This window comes from Colossoma macropomum, unplaced genomic scaffold (assembly GCF_904425465.1).
Source record: "Colossoma macropomum unplaced genomic scaffold, Colossoma_macropomum, whole genome shotgun sequence".
NCBI classification, from domain to species: domain Eukaryota; kingdom Metazoa; phylum Chordata; class Actinopteri; order Characiformes; family Serrasalmidae; genus Colossoma; species Colossoma macropomum.
The window spans coordinates 18,179,385-18,191,931 of NW_023494801.1; the positions used below are offsets into that span (position 1 = coordinate 18,179,385).

At 38.0% G+C, this 12,547-nt stretch overlaps 1 protein-coding gene across 2 annotated transcripts; it reads left to right on the top strand.

Moving 5' to 3' along the window:
• pglyrp6 (peptidoglycan recognition protein 6) lies at positions 1-11,281 on the top strand. 2 transcript variants are annotated; one of them, XM_036590428.1, is made up of 5 exons: positions 1-399; positions 4,333-5,178; positions 5,976-6,186; positions 10,487-10,781; positions 10,897-11,281. In XM_036590428.1, exons 1-5 carry the CDS (start codon positions 336-338, stop codon positions 10,909-10,911), a joined length of 1,431 nt encoding a protein of 476 aa, XP_036446321.1. In that variant the 5' UTR covers positions 1-335; the 3' UTR covers positions 10,912-11,281. The 2 variants fall into 2 exon arrangements, with proteins under 2 accessions (XP_036446321.1, XP_036446320.1); XM_036590427.1 differs by lacking the exon at positions 10,897-11,281 and having other exon boundaries at positions 10,487-10,802.
• Positions 11,282-12,547: the final 1,266 nt, after the last annotated feature.

Here is a 12,547-nt window from a genome sequence, read left to right on the forward strand (position 1 = left end):
TTATAGTGAGGTAAAGACTGCATAGGGTGCGAACACTGCTTTTCAATTCCTGTCACTGTGCAAGCGTACAAATATATTGAATGGAAAGTAGATATGGAGGACCTTGAGCGTTCAGCTGCGTGAGGGCCTGTACACACACGCCCTCTTGGCACCTGCTGGTTTCTCATGACAGTTCGCAAGAAGTGATTTTCACTGTGGTGGTTTATCTGTATATTGTGTTATGCAATAGGGCATAACAATAAGTGGATGTGGGTATAAAAGGTAGCATATTTGGAGCAGAGCTGTCAGTAAGCTGTTCCTGATTGTGAAGGAAGCTTGTGTTCTGAGGCGTTCTCATGGATTTACATTTAGGACGGATAGCTTTCTTGCTGTTGGTGGTCAGCCGTTCTCTCGCTGAAGGTAAGTACAATTTTTATTTTTGTTTATTTGTTCATTCACACCAACATTAGAATAAATAGAAACAAGTAAACAATACATTGTGATTTGATGTCTATCACAATAGCTAAACCATTAGAGACTTTTTTTCGTATACTTAAGTATTATTTTGGAAAATTTATACTGTACCCAAGTAATATTAAGGATTTATTAAGTAATTAAGTAATTGAATCCTTGTACTTTTACTTGATTACACGTCCAAGAGAAAAAAAACACACTTTTTATTAATTTCATTTTTGTTTAGACTGTCAAAGTACTCATTACAAATCTCAAAGGCCTGGAGACTTTTCTCTTTTTCTCTCACCAATTGGTCGAGTTCCTGTGCATTTACTGCATTGGATTCATTGTTTTTATTAAGATATCCAACCAAGTTCCTGTCGCAAAATAAAACTATGCTCACTCGTGTTTGTGTGAGGACCAGTACAGCCAATTAATCCCCACAAACAAAGAAAACATTTCATTTATTTGTTAAGACATCTGCTTTTTTACTTGAGCATGTTTAAATGTACTCAAGTATATTTTTGGCTCCATACTTCCACTTATAGTACAGTTTCTCTTCAATACCTACTTCAGCTAATTAGTCCTTCATAATGAAGGAACTGAACAAATCCATGAAATGGCTGGAGCTGCATTGAGAAGTTCTTTTTACCAACATATCAATAACTAAAAATCTAATATACATTTAAACATTTACTCTGATGATATATAGATATATACTGCCAAGATGAGTCATTTACAAATACGACTTTTGCACTGTTATGTATATTTAATGGGCTTTTTTTATTCTTTATTGTCATTATTTTTATGTTTTAAAACTAAAAACATCACCCTAATATATCTTATATACATAAAGTGTAAAATCCACAATGTCTAATCCACACTGACGTCATCACAGACAACAAGTACTTTAGAAAGGAAAGGATTTTAGTCTTATTGAGGTTGAGCATTGCACAAGTACATTTATTTATCAAATACATTTTGAAATGTATCCAACCAAAAAAAAATGTTTTGGTTGATCTGTTTCAGTGTCTAGATGTGTTTGAAATGAGTTTTACACATAAAACTATATGGCCTTGTTCTTTTCTGTGTATTGAGTCCCTCTTACTCACTTTCAAAGCTTAATTACAGTATATCAGTTTAAAAATGACATCATCACTCAAATACTAACTCACATCATGACTGCACCACTCCATGTGAAGCATTTTAATCTTCCAGTAACGCACTTCAATATAAAAGTTTTGTTGAGTACTTTATATAACCATCAGTAGCAAAACCAGTGTGGTATGATTACTGTTTCTAGGCTGACGTGTTAAAACACGTTTGGGACGTATACTTGAAATGCCTTTGAAATTAAAAACTTTAATGCAAAGCTTTGCTTCAATAATACACTGGACTCATTACCATGAGGAGTTTTGACACTCCAGTCAGTCCAAAGTACTTTGATCTGAAGCTTTTTTCCCATAATTGCTTTGTTACCTGGCGCCAGAAATCCACTTGACATGCATGCATTTATTACGCCACTAAATTACAAAACTGAGCAACACTTTGCTTTTTGGAACAGGCATCAGAAACTCTTTCATCACAGAATAAACTGGATGGTATTAGATTTTTTTTCAAGATTATACCTACAGTTTATATAGGAGTGTTATTTTTACTTTGAAAATTAACAAAGCATGTAACATATATATACACCAACACACACACACACACACATATGTACACAAAGAGAGCTTTTGGTTCCCTCAAACTGTTGTATATGCATAAGGTAAAGGTTCTATGAGGAACTTGTGAAGATCTTTACATCATGTAAAAACTCTTTAAACTATTTTATTCTGTGGAGGATTTTTAACTTTAAAAAATCTTTGCAGTCACACTTCTCATTAACAAAAACGCTTCTCTAAAGAATCATCCCCTGAAATGTTCTCTAGAAAACTATCTTCAGAAGGAGCAGTATAGCCAACCACTAGAAGACGGGATTCATCTATTCTTCTGTGGCACCATGGTGGGGTTAGGGTTAGGATTTGGGCCATGGTTAGGGCTAGGACCAGTCTGAGGATTGGGTTTAGGTTTTGGGTTGAGGCTGAGGTTAGGATTAGAGCCAGGTTTAGAGTTAAAGACAATTATGGTGAATTTAGTAATGTAAATTAAGTATCTACAAAGCATCTAAAGTGAACTATCCAAATAAAGTGTTATTAGTATGCATTAATAAAGTATATATATACACACCAACCACTTCATTAAGCTCCGATTACCATATAGCTTCTATAAGTGTCTGATCCACTCGTACCAGCACAACACACAATAAAAAAATACCACCACGTCAGTGTCACTGCAGTGCTGAGAATGTTCCACCACCCAAATCATACCTGCTCTGTGGTGGTCCTGTGGGGGTCCTGACCATTGAAGAACAGGGTAAAAAAGTATGCAGAGAAACAGATAAACTACAGTCTGTAATTGTAGAACTACAAAGTGCACCTATATGGTAAACAGAGCTGATAAAATGGACAGTGAGTGTAGAAACAAGGAGGTGTACTTAATGAAGTGACCGGTGAGTGTTTATTATGACCTAAATGTTGATTTATATTGTATTCGGTATAACCTAGTTACAGCACCCTAGTAGCAACCATAATAATACGTAAATGTCATTAAAAGCCTCTTGTTTGTGAATGACATTCTTAATGTTAACATTTGGAATGTTTCTCCTGGTGAGTCCAGAGGTTTAACTGTGCTGCGTTCAGTGTAACTCATTTGTTTTCTTAATTGTAGCTGTTTGCCTTTAACCCAGTTAAAGTAGATAAGAACATGCAAAGAAACACGGAGTGAAAGTGTTATAGTTACAGCTAACAGATAACAACTAAGTAATCTCTACAGGACATTTAGGGCCTTTTGTTAGTGAATGACTTCCTTAATGGATATTCCTGTGTTTTCTATCTGTTGTATCTGTGACATTCAGTCACCTGCCACAGACACTTCCCTTTACCTACAAAAGAATAGACTGTGTTCAAAACACACTTTAAATAGAAAGTGCAGGTGTTTTGAGTGAACGAGTGGATATGTATTAAAACGTTTGACTTACTGTATGAATTATTAGACTGTCCGGCAATTTGTGAGTTATTTATCAGTTATATCATAAGCAGTTGTGTAATCTTGGCAAACACATGGCAGTTGCTAAAGTGGCCATTTACTGCATTCTTTTTCATATGTTTTAAATTTAAAAAATATTTTCATCTCTTATTATATTTACCCGAGGTCTGCTAATGACATTTGTATGGGGTTAATGTAAAAAACCAGTTATGTTTCATTTTTAAATTACAAATATAATTAAAATTAAATTACTTTTCACTGTTTTTATTCTCTTTTTAACCCTGTGTTTGTTACTGTGCCTTTAAGACTGATATGTAAATTACCCGTACTCTGATTGGTTGCATTGCATTGTACCTCCTTGAAAACGCAGTGTAGGCTGGAACACCCCATATAACTTCAGCCTAAATGTGCATGGCTTTACCGCCGTAGGCTGAAATAGTGGATGTACAGTTGCATACAAAAGTTTAGGCACCCCGGTCAAATGATAAGTTTTGTTATAGTAAAAATAAATTAATACATCCTCTACAGAGAACACAGTGCTGTACATTTTAATGCACAATCACTGTTTATTTGCTAAATTTAACACATTGAAAAAAAACAAATAATTGTGCACTATAATTTGCAGAACAATGCCATGTTTAAGTCTATTCTTTGTAGAGGATGTGGTAACTTATTTTCGCTCAGAAAATCAACAAAACGTGAAATTTCATGACAGAATCACAGAAACAACACATCCAAAATGTTTTTGGATTTCCACGATATGAGCCCTTATATGTTTCTCCTGTTTTGTCCCTCACTGTTTTCCCTGATTAGACCACCACGCAAGGCATATGGATAACTTCATCAAAGCTGTGGAGACCATTGAAGCTGAGAACCCTGGGTCTGGGCCTCTAGCTGTGGTGAGAGGTCTGTGTAAAGCTGCTCATGTTGAGACACCCTTTATCCGGCTTTATCTCAGTGATGGCAGTCATACGCACGGCCTGGTGATAAAGCCAGAACTTACTGGATTCATCACCAGCGTGATCAAACACCGGGTGACTGAGCTGGGTGTGGAGGAAGGTGTAGTCCTGACTGCGGATGGAACCACTGTGGCTCTGACCCCTCTGCTCCTGGGCCTCGAGGCTGGTTTACAGTCCACTTCTCCTAGCCGTGTGCGTGGCCTGTACCCCCTGACCCTGTTCAACAACCTGGTTCGTTCTTTTCTCCACCATTTTCAGAGTGACCCGTCCACCTCTTCACGTCTGGGTCCCGGTGGCTGTTGGGACAGTGTAACAGACCCCCAAGTGTTCACCCTCTCCGGTGTGGCCTCCTTGGCAACGGACTCTCTGATAACTGGAGGAATGGACGGAGCAATTTTAGGGAAGCATGTTGCCGAACCCAACAATCGTCCAGTAAGACTGAGCGACCTTCTGAAACAGTACTACAACCATCGGTTGGACACAGCAGGGCTGGATGCTGCACCTGGCATGATTAGCCAGCTCCGCAGAACCAACTTCAGGAAGCTGGTCAGCTTCCCTTTACTGAAAAAGCAGCTGCCAAGAAGCCTGACTACATATCAGAAGATGCAAAAATATTCCAAGAAACAAAAAAAGGAGATCAAGAACAAGAAGGAGGAGATGCTGAATGAGGGGCTGAAGGAGTTTGTCCACAGCTATATGGGTAGGTTGAAATGTGATGTGATATGACAGATACACAGATAATGGGCAGACTTTTTAAAATGCAGCAGGGCACAACTTAACATATGGTAACAGCTTTTTATGTAGTTAAATATATTTAAGTAACAAGTGCTTGTATTCATATATATATCATCTGCAAATTTTAACAGCAGTTTGACTTTTTTTCATGATTTTTTTCATTACTGAGATATGTGTATAAGTCACAGAACTCATATATTATTTTAATCACCCTTTTGGTACTTGTAATATAACATTTTGAGCATATAAACAACAATATAAAACTAGCCAGGCTCCATATGGGTTAATTTTAATGCAGTGTTACAATTAAGCCTCCCAAAGTAAACAAAAAAGGAGGCCTATTTCTCCCCATATACATTTAAAAACAGTTAATTTTTTAACTTTTTATTCACAGATTCACGAGTGATATACTACAGATGTCATTCAAATAAAAGCTATTTCAGTTTAATTATGCTGACATTAGCTCTTCTAATTTGCTAGTGTTTGACACAGCCTCTTTCCACTAGTCATATTTATTGTGGCCCATATATTTTTATGTATTTAGGTTGGAAAGCTCATCTGGTTCAAACACAGTAGAATTATGTTGAGTTAACCAGACTTTTCTGGTTACCCCACATAGTTACAATGATTTTTGCCAGTGTCAATATCCTGCATAATGTAGGCTGTGGTGCTTTAAGGCTGATCTTTATCTGCAAAGCATTAATGTCACTATAATGAAGTCACTCTTTACCTCATAAACAAACTTATTCCCTCCTTCCTCAGATTGTCCGGCCATCATTCCACGGTGCATGTGGGAAGCGCAGCCATATCGTGGCACCCCCATCCAACTGACCCTGCCATTGCCCTTCCTGTACATCCACCACACCTACGGGCCTTCCCAACCTTGCCTGACCTTTCAGCAGTGCTCCCGAGACATGAGGTCCATGCAGCGCTTCCACCAGGATGACCGTGGCTGGGATGACATTGGATACAGGTGAGAGAAAAGCACATTCTGTGTACAAGAACCTTCCACTGAGGATAAAACCTCTGGTACAAAAACATCATTTTCATTTGTCTCTATTCTCCTGGTCTCCTTTATTTTCAATTTTAAATCACTTAACAAAAGAGTACATCAGTAACAGTACAAAGCACAAACCCACCATCCCCACTGGCCCCCAACCATGACCCAAACACCCATTCATTATTAAAAATAAGAGATAGAGAGAGAGAGAGAAAGAGAGGGAGAGAGAGAGAGAGCTTAAGAAAGGAAACAAAAAAGAGCACTCAGGGTCAATTCAGATGCTCCAAGTTAAAACATCTCTGTGCTCCTGGGTCACAGCTATGCAAGCTCTCCATCGTAATAATATGAAGCATCTCTGATGCCAGCCAGTAAAGCTTGTTGTTGAACATGTGGAAGAATGGACACTGAATCTGAGAATCACCCTGACAGGGTCAGGATGTAAGTGTGTGATAAGCATTTCTGAGAACCACTGAAAAACACTCAACCAAAAGTTCTGCAACAGAGGGCAAAACCAGAACTAGTGTGCTAGAGATCCATCGGCTATTTTACATTTGTGGCCGGCTGAAAACACAGAGCTATACATTTTGCTTGGTCTAATTTTTGAATAGTGAAGTCTGTGGAGCACCTTAAACTGGATCAACCTGTATACAGAATTTATGGATCAGTGTTATATCCTGGACAGGCTCTCCTCCCAAATCTCCTCTGTGAAAGAAACGTTAAGCTCATTCTCCCAATCCTCCTTGAGATGGCTAGCGCTGGGGAGTGAAAAGAAGATTAAAACAAAGTGGGACACAAATATCTGGAAGCAGGATATATACAAAACAATTCAAACAGTGAATGGTCATCAGGTTCGACTGTAAAGTTAGGAATATTTTCTCTGACATAATGTCTAATCTATAGATGGCAAAAAAAGTAAATGAGAACGACTACATTTTCTTTGAGCTGGTCGAAAGAGACAAATCTTCTGTCTACATATAAGTCTCCAGTACACTGTAGACCTTTGTCCTTCTAGACAGAGAATGGCCTATCTAGCCTTAATCTAGCCTAAAGTACATTTAACTGTACTTTAGCTTTACCTATAAGCTTTGATGTTAATGTTTGCCACCGCACATCATTTATTTACTTCATGAATGAAATATAACATTAAAGTAGGCTGAACTGCTAACAGGCTAATTAGGCCCCTTCAGAAATGTTCAGGTACAGGCCTTCAAATCTTTACTGAACAAGTCAGTTGAAATATTATTGAAATGTTAACTGAACGTCTGTTCAGTCAGCAGTTTTAGCTGCAGCTTAGGTGAACCATAGCTTGGCACCAGCAATGCTAACTGCAATTAGTATTGTGCTAGCTAGTCGAATGAGGAAAGTCTTAATTGCATTAAACATTGCTATGTGTGATTGACATGAGACTCTGGGTCTCAGTGTAAACAAAATGAAAATGTTCATGAAATGACTGGAAACTCTCATCCTAAAATGACAGTATGGTGAATCACAACACAGTGGGTGAGCTGTCCAGTCGATATTGGCACTGCGTCAGTGTGTACGCCACATCCATGTCACACATATTTGAGTCATCAACGTATCAATGCTCCTACTACCAAGGACTTACCCAGTGCTTAAAATCGTAATCACTACTGATCCACTCTATACAGAGAAAATGTGTCCAGTCTTTTTAAAGCAATGTATTTAGTTTGCCTAGCAGCGGCCACTTGATTGGCTAAGGCCATGTCCTCCAGTGCCCTGAGCCAGCATTTTTTTGTGCTGCTGACTGGCTAAGAGCAGTGCACTGAATCTGAGGGAGAGTTTGAATCCTCAGCAAAACAGAGGCCACAGTCAGTGGCGGATTTATGTGATCAGGGGCCCCTAGGCTACACGTTGAATGGGTCCCCCAATACTCCCACACACCAACACAAACCCCTCCAACACACAAACTATCTATCCACCACCACCGGCAGTTTTGGAAAAGAGTGTTTTCTGCTCACGTTGGTCTCCAGAAAAGTCGTAAACAGTCTAAGAGCGAAACAAATCACTACCTTTGTACAGTGAAAACAGTGGCCTTTCTCTTTGTACGTAATTGCCAGTTTCCTTTAAATGAGTGTTTTAGAGAAGCATATCTTCTGGTGTTTATGCTGGTGTTCTGACATGATGAGGCCCAGTATGCCTGCATCTATTCATCAGTTTTAGTCCACTATGCAGGGTCCGAACTATAAGAAGGGGGAGCTGCTATCGCTGTCAGCGTCTGTTAATGTTAGCTCCGCTGCAGCAGTTGGGGTTGTGGAGGCCATGGCAGTTGTTGGAGTTTTTTCAGGTGGCACTGTGTACATGTTCTTAAATTGATTCAGTGACGGGATCTGGTTTTTATGGTCGCCAATGGTGTAGTTTGCGTCAAGCTTACAGCTAGCTTGACCCTCTAAGCATTTAGCTAATGTACATTAAACAGACCTTTCTGACACACTTACTAGGAGGAACAGTGCTGTAAAGTCACCCAAAAATTAAAACTGATCTACGAATCTATCCAAACTAATCAATCCTGAGCTTACTATGTGTTTATCTTTTTAATGGGCCAATGAGGGCTCAAGTTTTTTGTTATAAATGTAAAATATTTTTTTCTGCCCAATCAGTGGGCCCCAATTTCTGTATTCTGCTGCAGCCTAGGATAGCCTGTGTGTTAATCCGCCCCTGGCTACAGTGACAGTTTCTGGCTGTTAAATAGGGTTTATAAACCTGCCATTCATTTTTATTTTTATTTGTTCATGGTAACGGCTAGGGTGGTACCCCAGAGCACTCTTTAGGACAGGGAGCAGTCCACACACAGACAAGCAGGAAACAGAGGGAGGATCCATGATTAGACATCAAAAGACAGAGCAAGGGTCACCGAATGAAACGGATGTAAAGAACAGGAAAATGGCTCAAAAATGCCAAGATGTATTAATGTAACTTTCAACGATTGTTCATTCCAGCGCGTGACATGAAAGTGCCTACATAAGCTTTGGCTGTTCAAATTAAATATGCACAGGCAACTGCAACCTATGATGAAGTATGCCATTGCATTTTTCCAAGCAAGTGGTGTCCTAAAAACCACTACCCATTTGTTTGGCAGGGGACTGGTAATTGAAACAGAGTGACATTTAACTCTCAGATGTCTAATGTTATTATTGTCGTTTTGCTATTTATTTAAATAATAGAAATATAACAATTGCCAATTAAATAATTAATTGTAGTTTGTTATGTAGTGAACTACATTCAATTTCAATTTTAACTTCTGTTTTATGAAGATAAGTATAAAAGAATAAATTTCAGTTCAGATTTATGTAACGTACATAAATAAATAATAAATTAGGCCCAACACCTTTATTTTTTGTAGGGTGACATGTGCTGTGTGAGGTATATGTTTGGTTATACTCAGACTTTGAATATCTGAACAATACTTTGAAAAAACATAATCTATAAACACTATCTGTTGCTGCATCCACAAATGTTGAGACTGCACTATGCACAGTGGAAGCCATATGTAAACAACAGAAGGGCTGTTGACTTCTCTGGAATCGAGCTCATCGGAAATGGACTAATGCACAGTGGGAATGCGTAATGTGGTCTGAAATTCAGCTTTTTTTTTAATAGAACCAGTATATCTTTACAAAAAATAATGAAGTAATAAGGTACAAAATTGTGTTTTTGTACTATTTCATAATTGCGTTTTTATTAGCATTTCACATACTGTCACATCATTTTCGAGTTGGGTTTGTAATACCAATATTAATAGAATAAATAACATGGTGATTTTTAATAGTACATTGTCTATATACTTTTGTTCTATTAACAAAAACACCCTTTGTGTCACTTTCTGACATCGAAACAAACTTTAACCTGTCAGTGCAGAACATAAATTGAATGCAGATGACATAATGACATGACTATGCAATGAATAATGTAATTACATAATTTAATGTAAACAGTATATTAAAGTGAGTAACAACTATATAATTCTAAGCATTAATTCTGTTGTCCTGAAGTGAATCTGTAGGGGTATAGCTCATTTTTAAATAACCAAACAATTTGAAAGGACCAAGAAGTTTAGACTGGAAGCAGTTGAAGGTTAGTTAAGGCTTGGTGTTGAAGAGGACCTGATTTTGTGAGTCCTACTAGGAGGGTTAACACAAAGTGACTTCTGGACCCTACATTGCTTTTTAGTCTGCAGTCTAGATCAGTTTGAGTTTACCAGACAAGCATAACAGTCACATGACCTCTCTCCTAACTTCTGTTTACTCCTTTCCAGCTTCGTGGCTGGCTCTGACGGGTACCTGTATGAAGGGCGTGGCTGGCATTGGCAAGGCGCCCACACTAAAGGCCACAACTCCATAGGTTACGGCGTCTCCTTCATAGGAGACTACACCTCCAGCATCCCAGCCAAGCGCACCATGGACCTAGTGAGACACCAGCTGGCAAAGTGTGCCACAGACGGAGGGAGACTGATGTCAAACTTCACTATACATGGCCACAGACAGGTGGTCAGCACCTCCTGCCCTGGAGATACCCTCTACAGTGAAATCCAAGGCTGGAAGCACTTTGCGGTAAGACATCAAGTCACATGAAGTTATGAACTGTATCTCTGTTTGCTTTTGATGTTTTCTGGATGGAACAGACTGATAGACTGATTGCATGTACTTGTGTTTGTGTGTTTTACAGGAGGTTAAGAATTAAAGGCTGGGAATTTCTTGAGCATTTTCCATTGCAGAATAAAATTTTTAACAACCTGTAACAGAGATGTGTTTATTATCCAAATGTTGCTTTAATGATATAGTTATTATTAGTAGTAGTAATAATTAGTATTAAATAACACTTAAAGTGGATAATCATGCAAACATAGTGGAGTGAATTATGACTGAATGCTTCTAATGCACCACACTTAATACTGTACTATACTGTACTATTTCTGAGCTTTGGTATTTTATAAGTCTAATTGCACTGGTCATTTTAAAAGCCTGGAGTTGTTGTTGTTTTGCTTTGATAGAGATACTGTTCTTCACATTAGCACACTGTAAACAGCATTAATAAAGCACTTTTAAATTTAGGTTCACTGTTTTTCAACCTAGACCTTGTACGTATGGACCATTCCACTGTCCTAAACCCAATCATTTTTATTTCTTTTAGAGTAAAGTTGAAGGATTTAGATTGATCATGAGTTTAATGTTTATTTAAGATGCTAAATCTTATATCTTATATCTTAAAACTACCGTAACACAAAAAGCTTTAGTCCATAGGTAGAGCCTTATTTTAGTCACACCCTTGCATTATAGACTGCATCCCTGTTTAAATGTAAATGTGTCCCAAAGTCTGAAAATGAGTGTGTAACCTTAAAAATTGTCACTATTGAAACATATGTTGTATGTATGGTGATTTTATGTGTGTAGAACTGTTTAAAGCTGTGTTTGCTATTTACATACTGGCTAGCGTTTCCGACTCCTTGCACAGGGCTACAGAAGAACTCGTTTTTGTTCCCTATTAACTTTTCAGTGGATGGTTCTTTAGAGAACCATATTTGTAATCAGGTGTGAGTGTGACAACCTTTTTAAACTTTAGAGAAACTCCATATAATGTAACAATTCTGGGAAAAACCCTTCAATTGACACATAAGCTTTACATTATGAGTATAAGCTCTTCAGGAACATAGTATTGGAGTCAGTTTTCACTCCTTCAAAATGGGTCACATATGTCTTATTCTAACTTGTGGCAGCAGATTCAAGTTCTGGCTCTTCACTCAGTTTTCATAAATGTCCAGTACATGACCCACTGACATATCCCATTAAACACCCGCTCAGAAAAAAATATAGGAGCTAGCAGAACTTTCTACTTGTGGCACCAAGAGAACAGACGGCGAAAATACTAGATAAAATAAAAAAATTAGGTTGAAAGCATGGTTTGTGACTTCTTTAATAAAACTTCTAAGGAAAATCTCTCATTATTGAAAAGGAGATTTGTCAGATTTTTGAAGGCTTCACTGACTCAATATAGTTAGAATTAACATGGCCTCTTAGCATCATTTCAGTTTGAATGTTCAAGCCGGGGAACCTCTAGTAATGAGTTTGGCCAATGCCTGAACTCCTTAAACCTATAAACTCTCAGGCCTGTTTTTTGCAGTTATTAATCTTAATGTTATTTATGTAGTAACTACTGTTAATTATTATCTAGTAACTACTATGAACGTACTGTGTAAGGTATGCAGTTATGAGAATGAGGAGTACTTGCCAAATGGTGATGTGCTTAGAGATTAAGGGATCCTCTATTGAGGAAAAGAATCCTAATATGGTAAAATGTTATATTACAGCACAAAATTTTA